The following is a 22,478-nucleotide window of genomic DNA, read 5'->3' as shown; positions in this document are numbered from 1 at the left end:
ATAATTTATTAAAAATTCTGCAATGTTTCTGAAATAATCAAATTACTTTTCACTTACAGTATGTGTCTCTCTTCATTCTTTCTTAATACAGGCGTCAGTGTCAGATTTTATTGACAATTAGATCTATAATATCTTTTTTGGGCAGGGCTCCCTTTCCTTGCAGATGTATTAGATAGTTTTTTATGGTTTTGGTCCTGATAAAGGTGAAACACATTGGCTTATTCAATGGCTTTTTGTGTATGACCAAGAAGTGTCTCAGAATTTTAGCCCTTTTTCTTGGATGTTCTGTCCATACAGTCATCTCATTAAGAACCATCTCTCTGTTTCAGTTTGGGGCAGATTCAGCACTTAGTTTGGGACTGCATTTGGTGTCCATATAATGGCTTTCTTCTAAAGAGATGAGCACTAGTGTGCTGCATATATTACAGTCTGTACACACATCTACAGTAAATTTAAGGTCCAATCTTGAAACTTTAACATTTGATTCTTACCTTAGTTGTGAGTAATTATACAGCTTCTGCCACAGGAACAGCATATGTCTGCATGTCACCAGCGCTTCTTCAGGTCCAAAGAGGGCCCGCTCCAGTTTAGCCTTGGTGAAAAGTAAACTAGTGAAGAAATGTGAAAGATAGGTTCACTAAAAGAGCAAAGAGAAACTGAAACACTATATTAATCACAATTTGAAAAAAAAACACATTTGGAATAATGATTTTCCACCTACGTTCTGCAATTGCTTAAGACTTAAGTCGACAGCTGGGTATGGTCCCATATCTAAAGTATCTTCTAGACCAAGTTGTACACTAACGTCCCCCCAAAATACATTTCAAATAATAATTTCCACCCACATTATGCTATTGCTTAAACTCCCTCTAAGGCTCAGGTCTTCAGATTAGACACCTGGGCATTGTCCCATATCTGCAGTATCTTCTAGTAGACCAGTGATCCCCAACCAGTAGCTTGTGAGCAACATGTTGCTCTCCAACCCCTTGGATGTTGCTCTAAGTGCTGTCAAAGCAGGTGCTTATATTTGAATTCTAGGCTTGGAAGCAAGTTTTAATTGCATAAAAACTAAGTATAGTGTCAAGTAGAGCCTCTTGTAGGCTGCCAGTCCACATAGAGGCTACCAAATGGCCACTCACTGCCCTTATTTGGCACCCAAAGGGACTTTTTCATGCTTGTGTTGCTCTCCAACTCTTTTTACATTTGAATGTGGATCACGGGTTGGGGACCCCTGTTCTAGACCAAGTTCAACACTATCTTTCCCAACTAATCTGTACTAATTTATGTTTTCACAACGTCTCAAATAATATTAGTCTGGATGATTCAATATAAAAGGAGAATTGTGTTGACCACTTAACAATTTAAAACCCTTGGGCGAGGGTGGAATGAGGGTGTGATCACAAAATTGCTTCTGAGTGTGCTAGTCATGCATGCTTCACCAAGAGGAAAAAAAGCAACATTCCAAAGGGAGGGTGGGTGTAGGGAAAGCATTGGTATTTAAATTAAGATGGCCATACCTGGGAATATCCACTCATTTGGCAAGTTTACCAGACAGAAGTATTTTTGCCTAGTTTGGCAAGCCTTACTCAAGTCAGTCCTGTGGAACCATGGCCACACTCTAGACTGCAAAGGCACAGGTCACCATCAGAGGATGGTAGTTTTGAATGAGTTGTAAAATAAGAATTAACGAACGCAAACGGCTGACTCTATATAAAGCTACAAAGTGCTTTCACATGTTCCAGTCCCCTCCTGGTGTCAAGACACCAACGACTACTGATTCATGTCACATGCAATTATAATGGAGATGGGCTGCATGCTTGCCATAAAAACGAGCTAACAACGGCCTATTATAAAACCCTGCACATGGCTAGACCTACAAAAATGTTGGAAGAGAAATGGCACATGACTAAGTCTACAAGAGTTTATTGCCCCTTATACTTTTTATTTTAACAGGAACAACCTTGCAAAATGGTATTCAGGGCTGGGTATAAATAGAATAAATTTGTAATTATACGGAAGAAACACATTTCATTCTGCGCGCATTCATTTCTTGCAGTGATCTCATAGGGCAAAACCGCTGATCCCAATATAAGCTGTCAAGTGTACCCTGAATCATCCGCTTACCTGTCAAATGTTCCTTTGAATGCATTCTAATTCATTTATCTGCTTGGAATGATTCCAGGCTCCTTTTTTTTTGCACATGCCATTCCTGTTCAACCTACAATCTCAACTCATCTTTTATTAAAGGCAAAGGGGGTCACTTTGCGCATTTTATAATTGCCCAGATGTATTCAGCCTGTGTATGTTGCATTTATGGAAATGAAGGTTAAAGTCTGGCACAATAGTTTGTTTATGGTACATTGTGTTCCAGTTTTATCCACGGAACAATCCACGTGCAGGCTGAATATAAACCAGTGCAACCAATGGAAACCTGTTTAGAGCCCATTTTATTTCATTTGTATAGGTGGGGGACCTGTTATCAAGAATGCTCAGGACCTGGGGATTTCTGGATAACAGATCTTTATGTAATTTGTATGTAGTCTAGATCTAGTCTACTAGAAAATCATGTAAACATTAAATAAACCCAATAGGAGGGTTTTGTTTACAATAAAGATTAATTATATCTTAGCTACTGTTTTATTATGACAAAGAAAAAGTAAATCATGTTTAAAAACTTGGAATATTTGGATAAAATGGAATCAATGTGAGATGACCTTTCCATAATCAGGAGCTTTCTGGATGACAGATCCCATACCTGTTGACTGCATTGGCCAAATTAGCAACAGAGCCTAAGAAAAAAGTGATGTTCCTTTGTGCACTAAATGTGAAAGGAGAGAATGATATAGATGCACCCACCAGTATGGTCAATAACCACAGAAACTATTGCCTCACATAGAGTATACCACATGTGCGGGTCAAGAAAAACTCAACCTGCACCTGTGTGCCCCCACCCACATCCAACTTCTGCCTCCCTTTTATGAACCCACCAGCGACCCACAAAAGGGGCATTGAGGTCGGCTCCAACCTGCCCAACCAGTGGGTAAACCCCCTGCTCCCACGGGTATCAGCCAGCCGGAACATCACTACTGTCTACATCAGTGATCCCCAACAAGTAGCTAGTGAGCAACATGTTGCTCTTCAACCCCTTGGATGTTGCTCTTGGTTGCTTCAAAGCAGGAGCTTAGTTTTGAATTCCAGGCTTGGAGGCAAGTTTTGGTCGTATAAAAAACTGAGCCTCAATGTAGGTTGACAAACCACATAGGGGCTACCAAATGGTCAATCACAGCCCTTATTTGGCACCCCAAGAACATTTTTCATGCTGGTGTTGCTCCCCAACTCCTTTTACTTCTGAATGTTGCTCACGGGTTCAAAAGGTTGGGGATCCCTGGTCTACATCATGCTAAACTTCTTCTTTAAATACCCATTTTGATGCATGAAGCCAAAACAACAGATGGAGGTTTCTTGCAACTGATTACAGTTGCAGTAAACTATGTCAACACCTTAAGGGTGTGACAGCATCTTGTATAAATCCCGTGAATTATTTATCAATATGGATATGGGGATTAACAGACAGCTGCACATAGACTGTCACTAGTGATGGGCGAATTGATCCTGTTTCGCTTTGCCACGAATTTCGTGAAAAATTTGCGAAACACCGGTGTCAAAATGGGGCGCCGGCATCAACGGACAGGTGAGCATCTGTTAATGGGTATCTGTTAATCGTCACCGCTGTCCAAATTGTTGCCGGTGTTGGCGTAAAAAAAACAGCAAAACTTGGAAATTCGCAGCGAATTCACGCATGGCAAATAAATTCACCCATCACTAACTGTCACTATATTTCATTCATAAACACTATTCTCAGTGCCCGTGCTTTGCACATAGATTTATTCACAAGTGTGACTTGTTTGGACCTGAACAACCAGATGGCTGAAATTGCAAACTGGAGAGTTTCTGAATAAAAAGTCTGGAAGGCTGTATCACTTAAAATACAATTTACAAAAAAAAGTATAATCGACAAAGTACCTGGGGTGAGATAGCCATGGGCTCTTCTACATTGGGTCTAGGGAGGGTTCCTCAACCCTCTGAAAGTGCTATGGGGCTCTAGGATAATAGAGCACTGGACATTTCCATCTGCATGTTGCACTCAGTTACATATGTGGCATTCATAATTCATATTGCCCTTCATTTGATTGGGATACATACTGCCCATGAGATTCAGATGGGGCATGTCGGGGCACTATTTGGGCATCTTGACTGCAGCCATATCCACCTGACACAGCTTTAATTTTACGCACCTCATTTCCCTTTCTACGGAAACACAACCACGTGCCACCAGCCTTAATATGAAATGAATCAAGGGCATATTGACAGCATCAAAGGAATGGAGGATTTTAAATAATCCCTACTTAGTAATGGACAGGGATGTCCAAACTCAAGACCTCCAGCTGTTTTCAGAGTACAACAAATGTCACACAAACACACCAATCTAAAAGGACCTGTCTTGGCATCACTGATAATGTGTAATTGGGGCACACTATCAAGTCTATTTAAAAGGACTGTGCTGGTTGCATGGATAATATTCATGCAATCAGTTTCCAATGACTGATGCCCAACAGCATGCATTTATTTGTAGTGCCCCTGGTTTTTCCAATAATTTGGTAACCATACATAGTGGGTAGTCTATAACCTTTGTCGCTTTCAATTCGTGGGAGTGGAAAGCGCCCAGCAGAGGGTAGCATTAATAATGCCTGTCAACTGTAAAGCAGCAGAAATTCAAACCATTAAAATGCGGTATTTGCGCCAAGAACAGCAACTTATAAAGCCAAGATGACAATTGCAATGAGCCAACCACCCTCACGTCACATTTATGCCAGCTATACCTGAATGTGCGATATTAATTACTCTGCATTGTGCCCATTCCTTCGTTTCAGTAGAAACTTTAATACGACGTCCAGCTCCTAGCGATGCCGAATATTGGTTCAATTTTGATTTGACTCATACTCCAAACACATGCTATTGCCCTAAGCAACCATAAAAGCTGTGCGGAATGTGCCAGTCCAGCGCTAAGTAAGGCATCTGCTATTACTGATACCAACTTCTCTTTGCTAAAGGGCTGCTTTTATCCGTAACTGCTGATGCAAAAGGGTTCTTTGTATACAGCAGAGAAACAACGATCATGTCATGCGGGGATAAATGAAGCTTTCCAGTACATTCACTGTTTTCATATAAATGGAATTTATTTAAATCCTTATTAACCTACAAAGCATGGGCTGTTAATTTGCTGGCATCCAGAAGCAAAATTGATATAATGGATGTGCTGCCTTTAATCTAGTGCCTTTCTGCTTCCACCTCTTTACGGATGGAGGCTTCTCCCTAAGACCCGAGACCACAACTCGTCAACATTGTACTTAACATGCTACTCCAGTTACTGCTGAAAGCACAGACTTCTGCCTGTCTGGATCGTTGCCACTCAGCGAGATGCTGCACTTCATTATCACACTAAATAGTAAACCCAAAGCTGCAGTACTGTATGACCTCTGAAATAATGCTGGGCTTCAGCGCTACCCAATCACTTGAAAAGGAAATACACACTACATACAGTACATACAGTGAAAGGGAATTTGGGGATTTGTACAAAATACACATTATAACAGTATATAATGTAAGAGAGACTGAGTAGGGGCCTTAGTAGGGATGGTTATATTGTATTAAACGGCTCAAAATATGTTGAACTCTTTTGGGATAAGCAACTTCAAAAAAATGAATGCATCATAATTTTTAAGCATCTGAACAAATTTAATCCCTAACTAGAAAATCAGTAGTTTCTAGGAAAGTCTTATTGGTCTCTGCCATTGCTTCTGCCGAGCAGATGGCAGCATTTGGCCTCCTATGGTAAGGCTAATGTAAGGCACAGTTGGACTCTAATCCAAGAGATTATTACATTCTATGTGCAAAAGAGATCAGTTCCCACTTACTTAAAAACAACCTATGGAGTCAGGCCCCTTATATACTGTACGTATCTGTAAAGACCATAAGGTGAGTTTTTCTACACAAAGCCAGTACCACCTACACAAAGAGAGAGGAGACAGGTAAAGAAGGAAAGGTTCCAGATGGATTTTTAGAGTCCAGTCTGGTCTGGTTTAAAGACAATGTTTCCACTGCTTGCCTGGACCTCTTGGCTCTTCCTATTATATGGAAGGTGTAGAGTGTTAGAAGGAATGGTCCTGGCATCAATGCTTAATATTGCATGCAGGCTTTATTCTGGCACTCAAAAACCACAAAGGTCACCAAGAAAAATAAATTGGAAACAAGTCACATCTCTAATGATGCCTTTCGCATTAGCCATAAGATATATATTTACGACAGAAGTTTTTGTTTTTAACTTGTTTTTCTTGGTAACCTTCATGGTTTTTGATCCTGATTTTTGAGTGCCTGTTTCCCAATTTTGAGGTTGATGTATACAGGCTTTATGTACCCCTTGCTGAGGGTCTTGTGCTGGTGCTCCTGGAACACACTTTATATTTGTTGAGTTCTTATTTATACTCATTACATTTGGATGTCTTCCTTGTACTAAGCTTTCTTCTGGCCCTTCCTTACAATCAGCAAAACTATCAATTTTGTAGACCGAAGGCCTAAGTTAAATATCTGCTCCTATACACCATGCCCTGGCAACACCCAAGCAGTAACAGGCTCAGTTTCGGAAGTGGTTGGGTACAGTAAAAAAAAAAAAAGCACCGGGTCAGAGTTGGTGCCATATTCATAAGCTTATCTGAAAACATGTTTTTTTCAATAGTTAATAGTGCTACTCCAGCAGAATTCTGCACTGAAATCCATTTCTCAAAAGAGCAAACAGATTTTTTTATATTCAATTTTGAAATCTGACATGGGGCTAGACATTCTGTCAATTTCCCAGCTGCCCCTGGTCATGTGACTTGTGCCTTCACTTCAGGAGAGAAATGCTTTCTGGCAGGCTGCTGTTTTTCCTTCTCAATGTAACTGAATGTGTCTCAGTGGGACATGGGTTGTTACTATTGAGTGTTGTTCTTAGATCTACCAGGCAGCTGTTATCTTGTGTTAGGGAGCTGTTATCTGGTTACCTTCCCATTGTTCTTTTGTTTGGCTGCTGGGGGGAAAAGGGAGGGGGTGATATCACTCCAACTTGCAGTACAGCAGTAAAGAGTGATTGAAGTTTATCAGAGCACAAGTCACATGACTTGGGGCAACTGGGAAATTGACAATATGTCTAGCTCCATGTCAGATTTCAAAATTGAATATAAAAAAAATCTGTTTGCTCTTTTGAGAAATGGATTTCAGTGCAGAATTCTGCTGGAGCAGCACTATTAACTGATTCATTTTGAAAAAAATTTTTTTCCCATGACAGTATCCCTTTAAGTTAGTCATGTTGCACCTAAATTCATGAATCCGTAGCCAATATTGTGAACATGACCGCTTGACTCTTTTTTCTTTTAAATTTTTAACTGTAAAAGTACCAAGTATCTCTATATTTTATGGCAGACTGGACAATAAAAACAAACGGCAGTGGGCATTGGGTCCGGATAAACTGTAGCGGGTGCCTAAATGAAGCTGAACTTGAGCCCAGGCACAGGATCACAGCTGCAAAGATGGACCTCAAACACATTGCAGCATTGCTGCAGGCTTAGCCAGCCAATCCGAGTCAACATGACACTTTTGGAATGAAGAATGAATGCAGTGGATTAAGGGGGGGGGGGGGGGTCCATTACTTTGAAAGTAAAAGCAGATGTGGTTTCAGCTTGTGGTTATGAAGCCATTAAGCTGCATGTACTTGCAGCTTTATAGTTCTGTGGCTGGGGCGAATGTGCTTATTTACAGTAAAGGTGTGCTGATGTATAACATACTCTCTCCAGTAATGGCTGCATTTATTCATTTTCCTATTAAATAAACATAGGAACAGCTGAATCGCTGTGTGATTAGGCTCGGAGGTTTGGAAAGATTCAACTCACAGCCTATGGCCTGAGATAAAAATATCCCTGACTGCACAGGTCCGTTGGCAGAGCATTATTTCTAACTCTCTCTAACTCTCCCTGGATGTTGCAGTGGGAAAGATTTGTTAAGGTTATAAAATCTTTATTGTTGCGCAAAGTAATATTTTCCCTACACAGTTAAATACCTAGCGAATGATTTCAACGCTCTAAAAATACTGCCAATTTTAAGCCTACACTGGGGAAATATTTATTAACAAGTTCCTGGATTCTAAAATTCCTCGTCTATCATGACTATTTCGGGTTTTTTTTCCTATTTTCGGAGCTTTGCTGAAAGAGGTCTCTGTGCCCCTGTAGCTCCATTTAGTTGTTAAGCAGGGAAATTGCACCTTCACATCACCCATCGTTGGCAGAAAGGTGGATATAAAAATGTAATACTTGACTTTATTGGATGGAATCTGGTTTATTGATGTCCTTGTGTTCCCAAGATTGTGTGCTAGGGAGCAACAACAAGACCATAAACCACTGGTTTCTGGAGTTTTCTCCCTGAATCTCAATCTAACAGACCTTAAATCTTGGCCTTCAGTTGTATTTAGGAAAAAAATCACCACTCGCCGCAAATCTCAATGTAACTGACCTTCAATCTTGGCCTTCATTTGTACAGTATCTAGGAGAACAAATCACCATTCACCCCAAACCTCAACGTAACTGACCTTTAAGATTGGCTTTCATTCGTATTTAGGAGAACAAATAACATTTACCCCAAATCTCAATTTAACTGATCTTCAATCTTGGCCTTCATTTGTATCTAGGAGAACAAATAACATTAACCCAAATCTCAATGTAACTGACCTTCAATCTTGGCCTTCATTCATATCTAGGAGAACAAATAACCATTCACCCCAAATCTCAACCTAACCGACCTTCAAGATTGGCTTTCATTCATATTTTGGAGAACAAATAACATTTACCCCAAATCTCAATTTAACTGTTCTTCAATCTTGGCCTTCATTTGTATCTCGGAGAACAAATAACATTTACCCCAAATCTCAATGTAACTGACCTTCAATCTTGGCCTTCATTCATATCTAGGAGAACAAATAATTCACCCCAAGTCTCAACCTAACCGACCTTCAAGATTGGCTTTCATTCATATTTTGGAGAACAAATAACTATTCACCCCAAATTTCAACCTAATTGTCTACAAGCTGAACTGCCCTGTCGCTACTCCAAGCCCCACCAGGGGAACTAGCCCTGCAGTTTGGGAATCAATGCCTTAAACCATGGGTCCCACTCTCCAAAATATGTGTCTTTGTATCTCCATTCACTTACTTTCTGTGTTTACTAAAACCATCAGTACTTCTCTGCTAAAAAATCTTTGGTTTATTTATAAGGTTAATTTATAAGGCAGAGGTTGTCAACCTGCAATCAATAAGTTTGAACTACAACTACATGGAGCCTAGTAACAAAACAGTCTAAAATGGAGAATTGTAGAAGATAAAACTAAAAACAATAAAAACTAAGACCTAATATAAAATCTTACATTGTCATAGTCAAAAATGTAAGGGTAAGTTTCCTTTAATGTAAAGCTCTGTTGCCATAAAGCATTATGTTTTATAATGCCAACTTAATATAGTGCCAAGTGTAGGATAATTATCTCTATCTGTGCAAAGTGCTTAGGCCAGGGCAACATATTTTAGACATGTGGCAACTGTGGTTACTTTTATGTGCACCATATAAGTATGTGCTCCTTAAATTCCTGACATTCACAACTGTTAGTCAATTCTGCTTCACAGTTTGGGGGTCATGTGCCACATACCAGTCCATCTAAAAAGAGTGCATGGAATGTCATGCAAAACTAGAGTTCTCTTGTCATAGCTTGGATATCATGTTGTCCGATCTGTGATCAGTGTACCAAGTACCAAAATACGTGTGAGTATGGTGCTCAGACTTCTGTGGAAGTAGAAATTAAATCAGGAAAATTTCATATTCATCTGGTTCATAATATACTGTACATAAATGTACAAAAATACTTATTACAGCTTAATTCTGATGAGCTAACCCTCCTATTGGCAGTGTATTCCTGTTGAACAGGTAGATGAATGTGAACAACGGGTCATATAATACTTATATTTATTTAAAGATGCCTAAGGCCAAGAGTATCAGAGGATCTTTGGAAAAGACACATACACAGTATGTTTTGGCTCTGTGTCTATTTACCAAAGAGCAACATTCTTGCAGCTGAACTACTTTTCAGGCATTTTCTGCACTGTATGACAAAGTATCAATTTAAAATATCATTGCTAGCTGCTAGCTGATTTAGAATAGGCCCTGGAAGTTCAAGTTCACAGAGGCTCAAGCAGTCCCTCACAGGCCCAATAAACAGTGAATGTCTATGGCATCTTACAGCATCCTGGGCCTGTTCACCTTAACACCTCTGTGATCTACTCTGCCATTTCCCTGGTCCATCCTTTGATTCACCTACTATCTCCAAAATCAAGCCTAGAATTTCAATGATCAGGCTAACAGATTTTAGAGGGCATTTACCACCATCACAGGGACCCCTATTAAGAAAATGTTGCTGTAATATATTGTCTTCAATTAAAAGATATTGTGTATAATACATAATATGATTATTATATATAATAATTAATATGATTATATTATGCGTAAGAGAGAGAGAGACAACTGGCCAAGAAGAGCTGATGGCATTAAAGAACCAAACTGGCTAGAGTATTTTTTTAAAATGTACTTAATGTACCAGCCCAAAAAATAGGCAGCCCTATTAGAATAATGATGCAGGTCTCCACAGTTGTTCACAGCAGTTCCCTGATCTTGTTAGACAATCTTTTGAATGTCCGTGAGGGTGTAACTACTGGCAAATCAGTGGGTGCAACTACAAGTGGGTGCCCCACCCCCAGTAGGGTGAAATCAAGCAAGCTACAAAAAGATCCAATGGTAACAGCCTGTGTGTTGCACGGGTACAGGTGTGGGGGGGGCAGACGGGGATGGGCTTGAGTGCAGTTTTATGCCACTGGTGTCAGGCAAATTGTACATGCCCAATGTACTCTGGGCTTCTATGCTTAGGGGTTGTGAGCAATCATCAGAGCTAGAACTAGGGGCTTCTATGCTTAGGGGTTGTGGGTAATTGCCAGGGCTGGCACTGGGCAGGTACCTGTTAAAGTGCCTTCTGCCTACCCCTAGTTCATGTTCCCTCCCCTCTGTCACTCTCCCCTCCATCAATCTTCCCTCCCGTCGACCTCCCCTCCATCACTCTCCCCTCCCTTGCTCTTCCCTTCCTCCCCTCCATTGCTCTCTCCCCTCCATTGATCTCCCATCCCTCCTTCCCTTCTGTCACTCTCCCTTCCCTCTGTTGCTCTCTCCTCCATCCCTACCCTCCGTTGCTCTGCCCCCTCCACTCTGTCACTCCCCCTCCCACCGACGCTTTCACCTCCCCTTCGTCACTCTTCCCTCCCTCCCCTCTGTAGCTCTCCCCTCCCTCCCTCCCTCCATCACTCTTCCCTCCTACTGGGGGCCTCTTCAGAGATACAAATCTTTACTGCTAAAGGGTTGTGGTGATCTTGGGCTGGTACAGAAGCCTAAAATTGATAGGCTTATTCTTTGTTGAGCATTCCATTAGAGTTGCCATGTAGATAATGCTCCAGACTGCAGGGTGGAAATATGTATTTCTGTGCAGACACAAAACGCATAGTAATCAGATTAACCATTACCATGCTGCAAAACACTCTGGGTTCCAAAGTGTAAACCACAGTGCTATAACCCTGAAAAGCCTTAAAGGCAAATGTAAATGACTTCTGGGAATTATACAATCCATTATTCTCCACAAACACACATCATTAAGGGAATGACATCTGAATTCCTCCAAATCACCAACCCTTTATTAATAAATATCTTTTTCCTGTGAATACACTGCAGAATGTGAAGGCAAAGGTAATATCCCACTTAATCTGAGTTATGTTGATTCATCAAACAACTTCCTATAACTAGAGGAGACATAATTAGTAATCTCCTCTGCTTTGCAATGCACATACATTGTTGTTCATCTGGGCTTTATCTCACAGTGAAAGATCAAAAACCTCCTCCAATTCAAAAGCTTTCTTTATTCATAGGACAGGATTACAGCAAATGTTTGCAGATATAACACACTGACCCATTTTCACATCATTTTCCTGCATGCCCTTCCCTCTCCACCACTACTAGTGACACTAAAATGGTTTTCGCTCTCTTAAGGCAGCCGTAGACTTAAGATTTTTCTCTCCCTAATGACCAATTTTAGTGCGATCCGACTTGTCCGTCAAATTATCGTGAGGTAAATGGGCTCCCACGATCATGCATCTAATGATTTTTCCTCCAACGTCGGTCAGAAAATCGATCTGGCAGGTTAGAAGATTTTCATCGTTCACAGTGAAATTGTCCAATTATTTGCTGAGCCATGCAGGCCAGGATATGTGGAGAGGCCACCAAGGCCCAGGCCTAGGGTGGCAGGATTTTAGGGGCGGCATGCTGCCCAACCACACCCACATTGGTTCAAAAACACTGGGGATACTCAGGAGATACAATAATTTTTTTTTAATTACCCATCTCCATTGCTCCCGATAATGAAAATTTGAGAGAGTAAAAGGGGGGGATGGGGGGCGACGAAATCCAACCCTGGGGCCATGCAGGCAGTTACCCACAGTTTTCCTTGCTCCAACTAGACAATTTCGCTTGAAATGGTCTTTTTAGTTGATGGACAAATTGTACATTTAAACAATCGTTTTAGGATAAGCTTGGTCTTATGATAATGAAAAGATCTTTTAAAAATCTTAACGCTATGGCCATTATAAAAATTTCTCTTACAAGATGACTTTCCCATTCAACTCTATTCTGCTGCCAACATCCAGTTTTCCATTGACCTTTGGAAGGTTTCTATTTGCCCCAGACAACAAAACATATATACTGGGTATTATTATCAGATACTAAATATAAGAATAAAAGCAATATTACTGCTGGGAAGCTCCTTTACTTCTTGTATGCCACAGTTTATTTCCACCCTTGGATAAAACAAGCTGGAGCCAGGAATGACTTTCCATTATCAGTGTCAGATTTATGGTGCACCAAGAAGAGCCCTAGAAAGACACAGAGTCTTCTGTAATGTTACACTTGATGATGTCATGTCTGTGACTGGAGTCTATGCCTTGGCAGATTTACTACATAGACACATGGAGCACCTCCCTAGTCAGCACAGAATTGCTGGAGGATATAAAATGATATACGCCTACAGCAGAAGGTGTGAAGCAGCTGCAATAGTATCGGCCATTAGAGCCAAAGGTTAGTTTAGGGTGAAAATCAGCAGCAATTTCATTGGGTTGCTTAAATAAGTCCAAACATTTCTGTTGTAACTTGTGACATAATAATCATGTTAAGTTGTACCCAATAAGTTTATGCATTCACGAAAGGGAATCTTCCAATTACCAGCAGCCTATACCTGGCAGTAAATCCAAGGTTCCCTTAAGGGTGGCATCTAGGGCCATCATCAGGGGTGGGGGGGCACAGAGGCTACAGTTGTCCCAGGCTGCACTTTCTGAATTAGCTGGGCCCCCTTGAGTGAAAGCATTGTTGGCAAAGGAGGGCCAAAAATTGGAAGAGCCGTAGACCCAAAGCCGGCGAAGAGCCGAGCTACTGAAAGGGCCTGAAGTCACAAACTTCCATTTTCATAAACCCCTGGCCACCAAAGTTTTTTTTAAATATTCTATGGAGCCTGACCACCAATGTTTTTATTTTAAACTTCTATGGGACCCCTGACCACCAATATCATCAATGGTGTTTTTTTTTTTACTTTTATGGGGTGCCCTGCCCACCAATTGTTTTTGACTTGTAGGGGGGGACCCCAGCCACCAATGTTTTTTTTTTTACTTGAAGGGGAGCCCTGGCCACCAATAGGTTTTTTTAACTTGTAAGTGGGTGCAACGGGTCTGGGGAGGGGCCCAGAAAAGTTTGTCATACGAGGCCACGTGATTTCTGATGGCAGCCCCGGTGGCATCAATAGGTGCAACTGTCAAGTTCAATGTGAATTGGATGCTAAAGCCATTTTAATGCCATGTGCTGGAAGTGAAGCCATACAAACACAAATATAGGGGGGAAAAAACATGTGGCACAAATTGCATGCAATTTGCCAAAACTGACGTATCCATATTAATGCACCATGTGCAAGTTGTCTGGACCCAACGTAGTGTGCACCCCTTATTCTAGGGGAAATGCTACATTGTGGGCAAAAACCACATGGCCCTTTATGCCCATATTAACTTTCCACTGCGTTCATGGTTGAAAAATCTAATTTTATTAATGTGTGGTGTGCGGGTTGGGGGGATACTCTTGCTTGTGTTTTCTTGCATCGTTTTTTTGTGTTTTTTTTCCAATTTATCTGTTGTTTTTACAGAAAATAGAAAGCTCACCAGGTACTGTTGTCAATGATGTATCTCTGGAAGGTGTTAAATAATATGTTGTCTATATATATAAATATAGGATAAACATAGCATAATTCCTGCATCGGCCCTTTCTCTACAAACATTAGTGACCCCAAGCGTGTCAAGTGACTCTCTATTGGCCTATAACATTCCAGCCCTTGTGATAATTCCAGCCAACAGCGGCTTCTGTTATCTCCTGGCAAACATAAAACACATCTATAAAAAAATAATAGTTTTAGCAGCATAAAGGCTGAAAAGCTGCACTAGATTTAACATTTTAATAGGAAGCATGATTTTGCATGGCTGCAAAAGGCTAAATTTAGGGTACCTATTGTTATATCCTCAGCCCATGAGAGACACATAGAAATGGGAGAAAAACAGTGAGACAATGGAACCTACTCACATGCTCCAGTTTGAAGGTGAGAAGATCTGTTTCTAATTCTTCCATTCTGCACTGATTATAATTACTCCAAGGCCACTCCTTAACATCTTATTTACAGCCATGATATGTATGGCAGTTGCGTTACTATGGCTACACTCCATGCATGGAACCTGGGGCTATGGAAAATATCCGTTCTATAAAAATACTATTGGCGCAGCTGAGCTAGGCTTTGCCTATGTGGGAAGACAACTGGGGATTATAAAAACCTAAAGTGAATTGCAATTGCCCTTTCTCTGCAAATAAAAAAAAGTCACTTGTATAGAAACTCAATATTAACATGTTGTTAGAGCACCAGATCAGGAGAAGAGTATGACAGCAGCGCTAGATGGCGAATGTAATGCTCATTGCCACCCAACCAGCAGTCCTTTAGTTGGTATCTTAAAGGGGTTCTTCACCTTATAATTAACTTTTAGTATGCTGTAGAGAGTATTATTCTGAGACAATTTGCGAATGGTTTTAATTTTTTATTATTTGTGGTTTTTGAGTTATTTAGCTTTTTATTCTGCAGTTCTGCAGTTTGTAGTTCAGCACTCTGATTGTTAGGGTCCAAATAACCCTAGCAACCATGCACTGATTTGAATAAGAGACTGGAATATGAATAGGAGAGGCCTAAATAGAAAGATGAGTAATACAAAGTAGCAATATCATATGTAGCCTTACAGAGCATTTGTTTTTTTAGATGGGGTCAGTGACCCCCATTTGAAAGGTAGAAAGAGTCAGAAGAAGAAGGCAAATAATTAAAAAAACTATTACAAAAAAAATGCCAATTGAAAAGTTGCTTAGAATTAGCCATTTTAAAAGATACTAGACGTTAGCTTAAAGGAGACTTAAAGCCTAAATAAAGAAGTAGCTAGAAACGTTGTACATTATGTCTTGTGCTTCTGTACCAGCCCAAGGCAACCACAGCCCTTTAGGAGGGAAGATCAGTGTCTCCAAAGATGCCCCAGTAGTTCCCCATCTTCTTTTCTGCTGATTCACTGCACATGCTCTGTGCTGCTGTCACTTACTGAGCTTAGGGACAATATACAGTGCACATAGAATAGAAATGTCACAGTATAAGGCTGATTACTAATTAATACAGATAATTACTACATGGCAGCACAGAAACCAGTGCGATTAGCATCAGAATTTAATAATCAGCCCTGTAGCATCAGCTTATATTACAGACCAACCTCATTTTCTGCTGGATAATTTGCGACGACCCTAAGCTTAGCTTCTCAACAGCTGCTCAGAGCCCACTGAGCATGTGAGTGTCACAGACACTTTCCAAGATGGTGACCCCCTGTGACAAGTTTGCAGTCCAGGATCATTGCTGCTATAGACAAGCTGAAACTTTAGGCTGGTGCAATAAGTTCAATATATAAAATATGACATTTGTAGCCTCATTCATATTTAGGTTTTAGTTCTCCTTTAAAGGTGAACAACCCCTTTAACAAACCAGTCAGGGGTGCTGATGGTTCTTCACCAACAGTTAAGGGGCCATGAGTCAGAAAGTCCTATTTTATACAAAAACTGGCGACATGCAAAGTCAATTTTGTACAAAACCTCTGTATAAACGCCTGTCAACCCTGTGAGTTATTACCTGCAAACATATATAGTTTTATATATTATATAGTGAATAAAGTACCCCCTTTTGTAAAATATAAGGATATTATAAGTTACCGAGGAGTTTCATGACCATATAAAAACACGAGGTCATGAAACTCTGAGGATATTAGGTAACTTCTAATATCCTCATATTTTACAACTGGGGGTACTTTATTTATTATAATACACACATTTCAGCAAGTCATGTGACAGAAATGACATCAGAACTCACCGTTTATAACTGATGACATCAGAACTCACCGTTTATAAGGATATAATTTACAGGACATTTCATGGCTTTTGTGTATTATATATTTATTATACATTTTATAAATATTATAATAGATACATATTCCATAAACATGTTCCATTATTTTACCAACTGCCTGACTTACTGCAATCAAGAGCAACAAAACTGTGGGAAACATCTAGAAATTCTCAAACTGTGGTGGTAAATGTTTTTGCTAAAAAGTTTGGTTTTAGGACTTGTGAGTGCGTTATTTAAAGTATATGTGTTGTACATAAGACCAGGGCCAGATTTTAATAGCAGGCGCCCCTAGGCCCTCTCACATTCATCTCCCCCTTCCTCTTCCTTTGTGCACAGGCGCAAATTTTCAGCATCAGGTCAAGAGTAATGGGGATTGATGGAAACATTTTAAAAACTATTGTATCTCCTGTGAATCACCAGTGCTTTTGAATCAATGCGGGTGTGGTTGGGCAGCTTGCCGTCCCCCTAAAATTCTGCCACCCTAGGCCCAGGCCTTTGTGGCCTTTCCACAAATCCGGGCCTGCATAACACATCCCCCAGTGAACAAAATTTGCAGGCTCGCTTGCCGTTAGCTGGGACTATACAGCAGACCCAACTGTACTCTAGTCATACCTGTTCAACATCGTCCAATATACCTTGCCATGATTGAGATGATTCAGTCTGTTGAACAATGGACAATATCCCAATGCGTGTGGGTTTGCTCATACTCTCAAGCCTTAATAAATCACTTGAGACAGTGCTGTCTATTATATGCAGTGGGACAACCAGTTCCTATACAGCAGGTTTGAGGGCTGCGTTTAATTAAAATCACATAGTGAAGTCTACAGAGCCTCAAGATGACTGGGGGCCATATAAATCCTTTGGAGGGCCACATAAATCCTTTGGAGGGCCACACACATCTCCACTTGGACAGAGTATAGTAAAAAGAAGAAAGGCCATACTATTATCTCCTTAGAGAAGGATTGTGGTCTATTTCCTCTTGCTGACCAGTGTTAGAGCTCTGTGTTGAATTGGCAAGCACCCTTCTCTCCTGCCTCCTTCTCTGATATACACAAGAATGACACGGGGGTGAGTCTGCACGGGTAATTTTTTTATTCATTTATTCTCCTCTTGGACATTGACCATAGCTGCCCTTTTCTGCCTCGTGGCCATAAGTAATATCAGCTAAAATCAATTCCCCCGTCGGTAGAAAAAACAGCACAAGGATAAAAAAAAAACCACTACTTTTCTATAGCACACAATAGTTCTGGGTAAATAATCACGTGAAACAAGGTGAAACTGTTATGAGGTAAAATGATGTGCAGATGGCATATTTATTCAGTGCTGAAACCCCGCGGCTGCCCACGTTTCTGAGGATGATGGGAATGAAATGTTTGCAACAGCTGGAGGGCCGCTTGTTGTACCACCATTGCAAAAATAGTTTCAGTGACAGAGATGTCTTTCCAGCATGAGAACATTAGAAATCTGCCTATTTGCGCTTCAGTTTTTTTAATATGAGACGTGTACTAAATACAGGGTGACATCCCTGCTCAATACTCAGTCCCCTGAAGCAGAATCCAAACAATGCCTTCGCCTCCTGGTTGCCCTGGTAATGTCTGATGCTTCCTGATTTATTCGTCTTTCCTATTGGACACCAAAGTGAGCTAAAGGCTGCGGCAGAAGTCCCCGATTGGTCGGGAGCTTTCCCTGTCGCTAAGGAAGAGCTCGTGAGATTAGTGAAGCCTTCCTGGCATGGAGGCTGCTGCAGTTCACTGACAAAATGTGCAAATAATGCCGTTGTGTCCTCTTTATATACAGACCACATAAAATCACGTCTTTAATTTCAAGGGTTGAAATCAAAATGAAAATGAAATCAAAGCAAAATGAAATCTGACACTTGCCTGTCACAGGTTCATGTCTAAAACAAACTTACTATTGTTCTTCAGAATAATTCATACAAAATTTTTGCACCAGATTTCTTTCATATTTTTAGTTTCCGAGTTCCTGATTATTATTGACAGTGGGTTTTTTTTTTGTTGTTTCTGTGCTTTAGCCGCCAGACACACAAAGAGGCTGTTTTAACTGAAAAATTTGGAAATGAATGTAGGGCTCGTTGACTTTGCAAAGAATTCAATGGTTGCAAAAGTGAGCGCTTTCAGAGAGAGCCAATGCTGCACTATGGAACTGCTTTCTGACAGGCTATTGTGTCTCCTACTCAATGTAACTGAAGTGGGACTTGGATTTTTACTATTGAGTGCTGTCCTTATATCTACCAGGGAGCTGTTATCTGGTTACCTTCTCATTGTTCTGCTGATGGGCTGATGGGGAGGGGGGGAGGGGTGATATTACTCCCATTTGCAGTACAGCAGTAAAGAGTGACTAAAGTTTATTAGAGCACAAGTCATCTGGCTGGGGGCACCTGGGAAAGAGACATTGTGGGACATTCACTAAGATTCGCCAGCGCTACGCAAATTCACTAAAATCCGAAGTTGCGCTCAGGGGAAGCGTAAGGTTGCGAAGTTGCGCTAGTGTTAATTCGCCAAGAAAAGCAAAGTTACGCTAGCGATGGTTAATTTGCATACAGCGCCAAATTTAAGTTGCAATGGAGGTATATGTAGCAGCACTACACAAGCCTGGGAAACCTTCAAAACAGCAAATAAAATGTTTATTTTGCCCTACACATGTGCCCACTTTATAGTTAAGGTGCCATGAGTTAGGAAATGTAGGGGGGAAGGAGGGTAGCCCCAAAATATTTTCGATCTTTTTCAGCCTATCACCCATAAAAAATGAAAAAACGCCAGCGTTTTTTGGGACTTAGAATTTTTTTTTACTTTTTTTGAGGCAATCCCTATGTACTCTATTGCACTTCACCTGGTCTGAGGTGGCGAAGGAAGTCTGGCGTAAAAGGTAGCGTTCAGAATACTTCGTGCGTCAGTGAATTTGCGTAGTTACGTCCGTTGCGCAAATTCACCAGGCGTAAGGGTGCAAAGTAACACTAGTGAATTTACGCCAGCGTCCATTAGTGAATCGGCGAATTAACGAAAATGCGATACGCTGGCGCATTCACGCTAGCGTTAGGTGCTTCGTCGTTTAGTGAATTTGCCCCAATACCTCTAGCCCCATGTCAGATTTCAAAATTAGATATAAAAAAATCCTTTCACTCTTTTGAAAAACAGATTTCAGTGCAGAAGTCTGCTGGAGCAGCATTATTAACTGATGCATTTGAAACATGTTTTCCCATGACAGAATCCCTTTAAAAAGGGGTTAGTGCTTTTTTAGGGGAGCACTTTTTGTGCACTACCCTGCCTAAGCAAACCTACGGCACTAAACAAATAGTATAGAACTTTGCAGTTACTCTGATCAGGGTCAGCACCGTTTCTTGGAGCTATTTACATAAAATACCCCATTCTCATTCCACAAGTTGTTCTATTACCACTATGAAAAATTTTGCTTCTCTACTGACCCCATAAAAAACCTGGACATTTAAATAATAAATCCATGTTGCCCACTTCAGGGATCTTCTACTCTCTACACACAAAAACAAAAGATCCATGCGTATCATTCAAGGCAAAAGACAGGATATCTTGGGTGGGCTAATGAGCTCAGGGATCATGAACTAGAATAGATGCTGCTAAACAGAGTGATGAGACTTGTCCCCATATAAATAACTGCTCGAGCTTGCTGCTATGGAAACTGGCGATATAGGCAGTAACTGCAAGAGCCGTTATTAGCAAAGAATTGCTTATGTCACAGACACCAGGATTATAATCCTTCACTGGCACTCTGTTTTATTAACATAAAAATTAAATAAAATCATTATCACAGCTGGGGATTTACTTGACACTGAATTTGTACAGATTTTTTTTACTCTCATTACCCATAATATGAGGGAATATTTTTTTCTGTATATCCATTTCATGCAAACTTTTCAATTCATATGCTACCTCCTTTTGTCTCTAGAGATAATAATTCTTTTTAGATTATTTTCTCTAAGGTCATTTATCTTCTTAGTATGGTCAGGCCAGGATTTGTGGAGAGGCCACCAAGGCCCGGGCCTAGGGTGGCATGCTGCCCAACCACACCCATATTGGTTCAGAACCACTGGGGATGCGCAGGAGATACGATTTTTTTTAACTTTCTGTGTGCCAATCCCCATTGCTTCTGTCTAAAATGAAAATTTGAGCAAATAAAAGGGAGGGGAAGAGGGGTGATGAATGACAGCGGGCCTATGGGCGCCCACTATGTAAATCCGGCCCTGAGTTTGGTACAATATGTATTATGTAGCCAATAAGAACCTGGGGCACCATTTTTGTACAAACTAAGTCAAACCACATGCACATGGATTTAGCCATAGTCAGGAGCCATGTTTAACCTCATACCTGACCTAAAGCATTATGGGTGTGACGTAAGGTATCCTAAAACCCAGAAAAAAACACCAAGGTTTCGGTCATGGCTCATGCTTCCACCTAAAGAAGCTGCCTTTCACTTCGGGCAGACAAGAAAACTAAATGTGTACAAGAAAAACGGGGAACAAGGAACGTAGTTGAGGGTCAGGCCAGGTCGATCCCAATCGGGGTTGGGATTGACCTGGCCTGAGTGCAGTACACAACCAAGAATCAGAGATGTTGTCTGGGTCACAGGCTGGGGTCAGAATCAACAGTAGGACATACAAAATCAGGACCCAAAGAATAGTCAGTAAACGGGCAGTCGGTCGGTTCAGGCAAAGAAGTAGCAGATGTCAGGGACAGGCTAATGTCAAGGAACAATGAGAGCACAATAAGAGCACCCAGGAACATAGTCCTACGTTGGACGATGTGAATTGGGATGTGGTACTTTTAAATATTGTGAGCGCGGTTGGCATCCCCAACGGACCACTAGACCTCCAGGTACTCGCACAGTGCGGCTAAAAGGAGAAGGAAAGGCTTTGTGCACTTGGGGGTGCCAAATGTTAGGCACGCCCAAGTGATTGTATTGACTAACCTGTAAACCCCGGGCCGGTCTCCTGTCAGCAAAAAACTGCACCGGCCCGGGGTTATACCAGTGAGCACCACGGAATCATCATCTTCTGGCTTCTTCTTTCTTTAAATTTCCCAGGGCAAACGCACGCGCAGTTGAATGAAATAACCGACTTTTTAGTTAAAGTTTGCATGCGAAGCCGTGCGAAGGAAAGAGAAAGACGGAAGAGGATCGCTCCGTGGTGCTCAGTGGTATAACCCCGGGCCGGCGCAGTTTTCTGCTGATAGGAGCACCGGCCCGGGGTTTCAGGTAAGTCAATACAATCACTTGGGGGTGCCTAACATTTGGCACCCCCAAGTGCACAAAGCCTTTCCTTCTCCTTTAAGTTAACTTTTGTATGTTATAGAATAGCTTTTCAATTGGCTTTCATTTTTTTTGTTTATTTGTTTTTTATATCATTTTTTAATTATTTGCCTTCTTCTTCTGACTCTTTCCAGCTTTCAAATGGGGGTCGCTGACCCCATCATAAAACAAATGCTCTGTAAGGCTACAAATTTATTGTTATTGCTACATTTTTTTTACTAATTATCTATTCAGGCTTCTGCTATTCATATTCCAGTCAATTATTCAATTCCATACATTGTTGCTAGGGTAATTGGAATTCTAGAAGCCAGATTGCTGAAATTACAAACTGGAGAGCCGATGAATAAAAAGCAAAATAAACACTTGACTCCTTTTAATACTGTTATACTGAGCTCCTTCTGGTATATGCACCCGATAACATTACAGCTTTTAATCATCTACAAATCTCAGAATAC

The 22,478-nt window shown here is 40.9% G+C and overlaps 1 protein-coding gene across 2 annotated transcripts in view; it reads right to left on the bottom strand.

The window, feature by feature from the left end:
- ttc7a.S (tetratricopeptide repeat domain 7A S homeolog) overlaps positions 1 to 22,478 on the bottom strand; it is a 189,817-nt gene that overhangs the window by 64,846 nt on the left and 102,493 nt on the right. For both annotated transcript variants that reach the window (XM_018265041.2, XM_041564285.1), the window contains one exon: positions 492 to 608. In XM_018265041.2, the coding sequence (XP_018120530.1) occupies positions 492 to 608 (117 nt within the window). The remainder of the gene's footprint in view (positions 1 to 491; positions 609 to 22,478) is intronic.

This window comes from Xenopus laevis, chromosome 5S (genome assembly GCF_017654675.1).
Source record: "Xenopus laevis strain J_2021 chromosome 5S, Xenopus_laevis_v10.1, whole genome shotgun sequence".
In the NCBI taxonomy this organism is placed as follows: domain Eukaryota; kingdom Metazoa; phylum Chordata; class Amphibia; order Anura; family Pipidae; genus Xenopus; species Xenopus laevis.
Note: the sequence above shows the minus strand (reverse complement) of the source record. Positions and strands in the feature narration are given on the sequence as shown.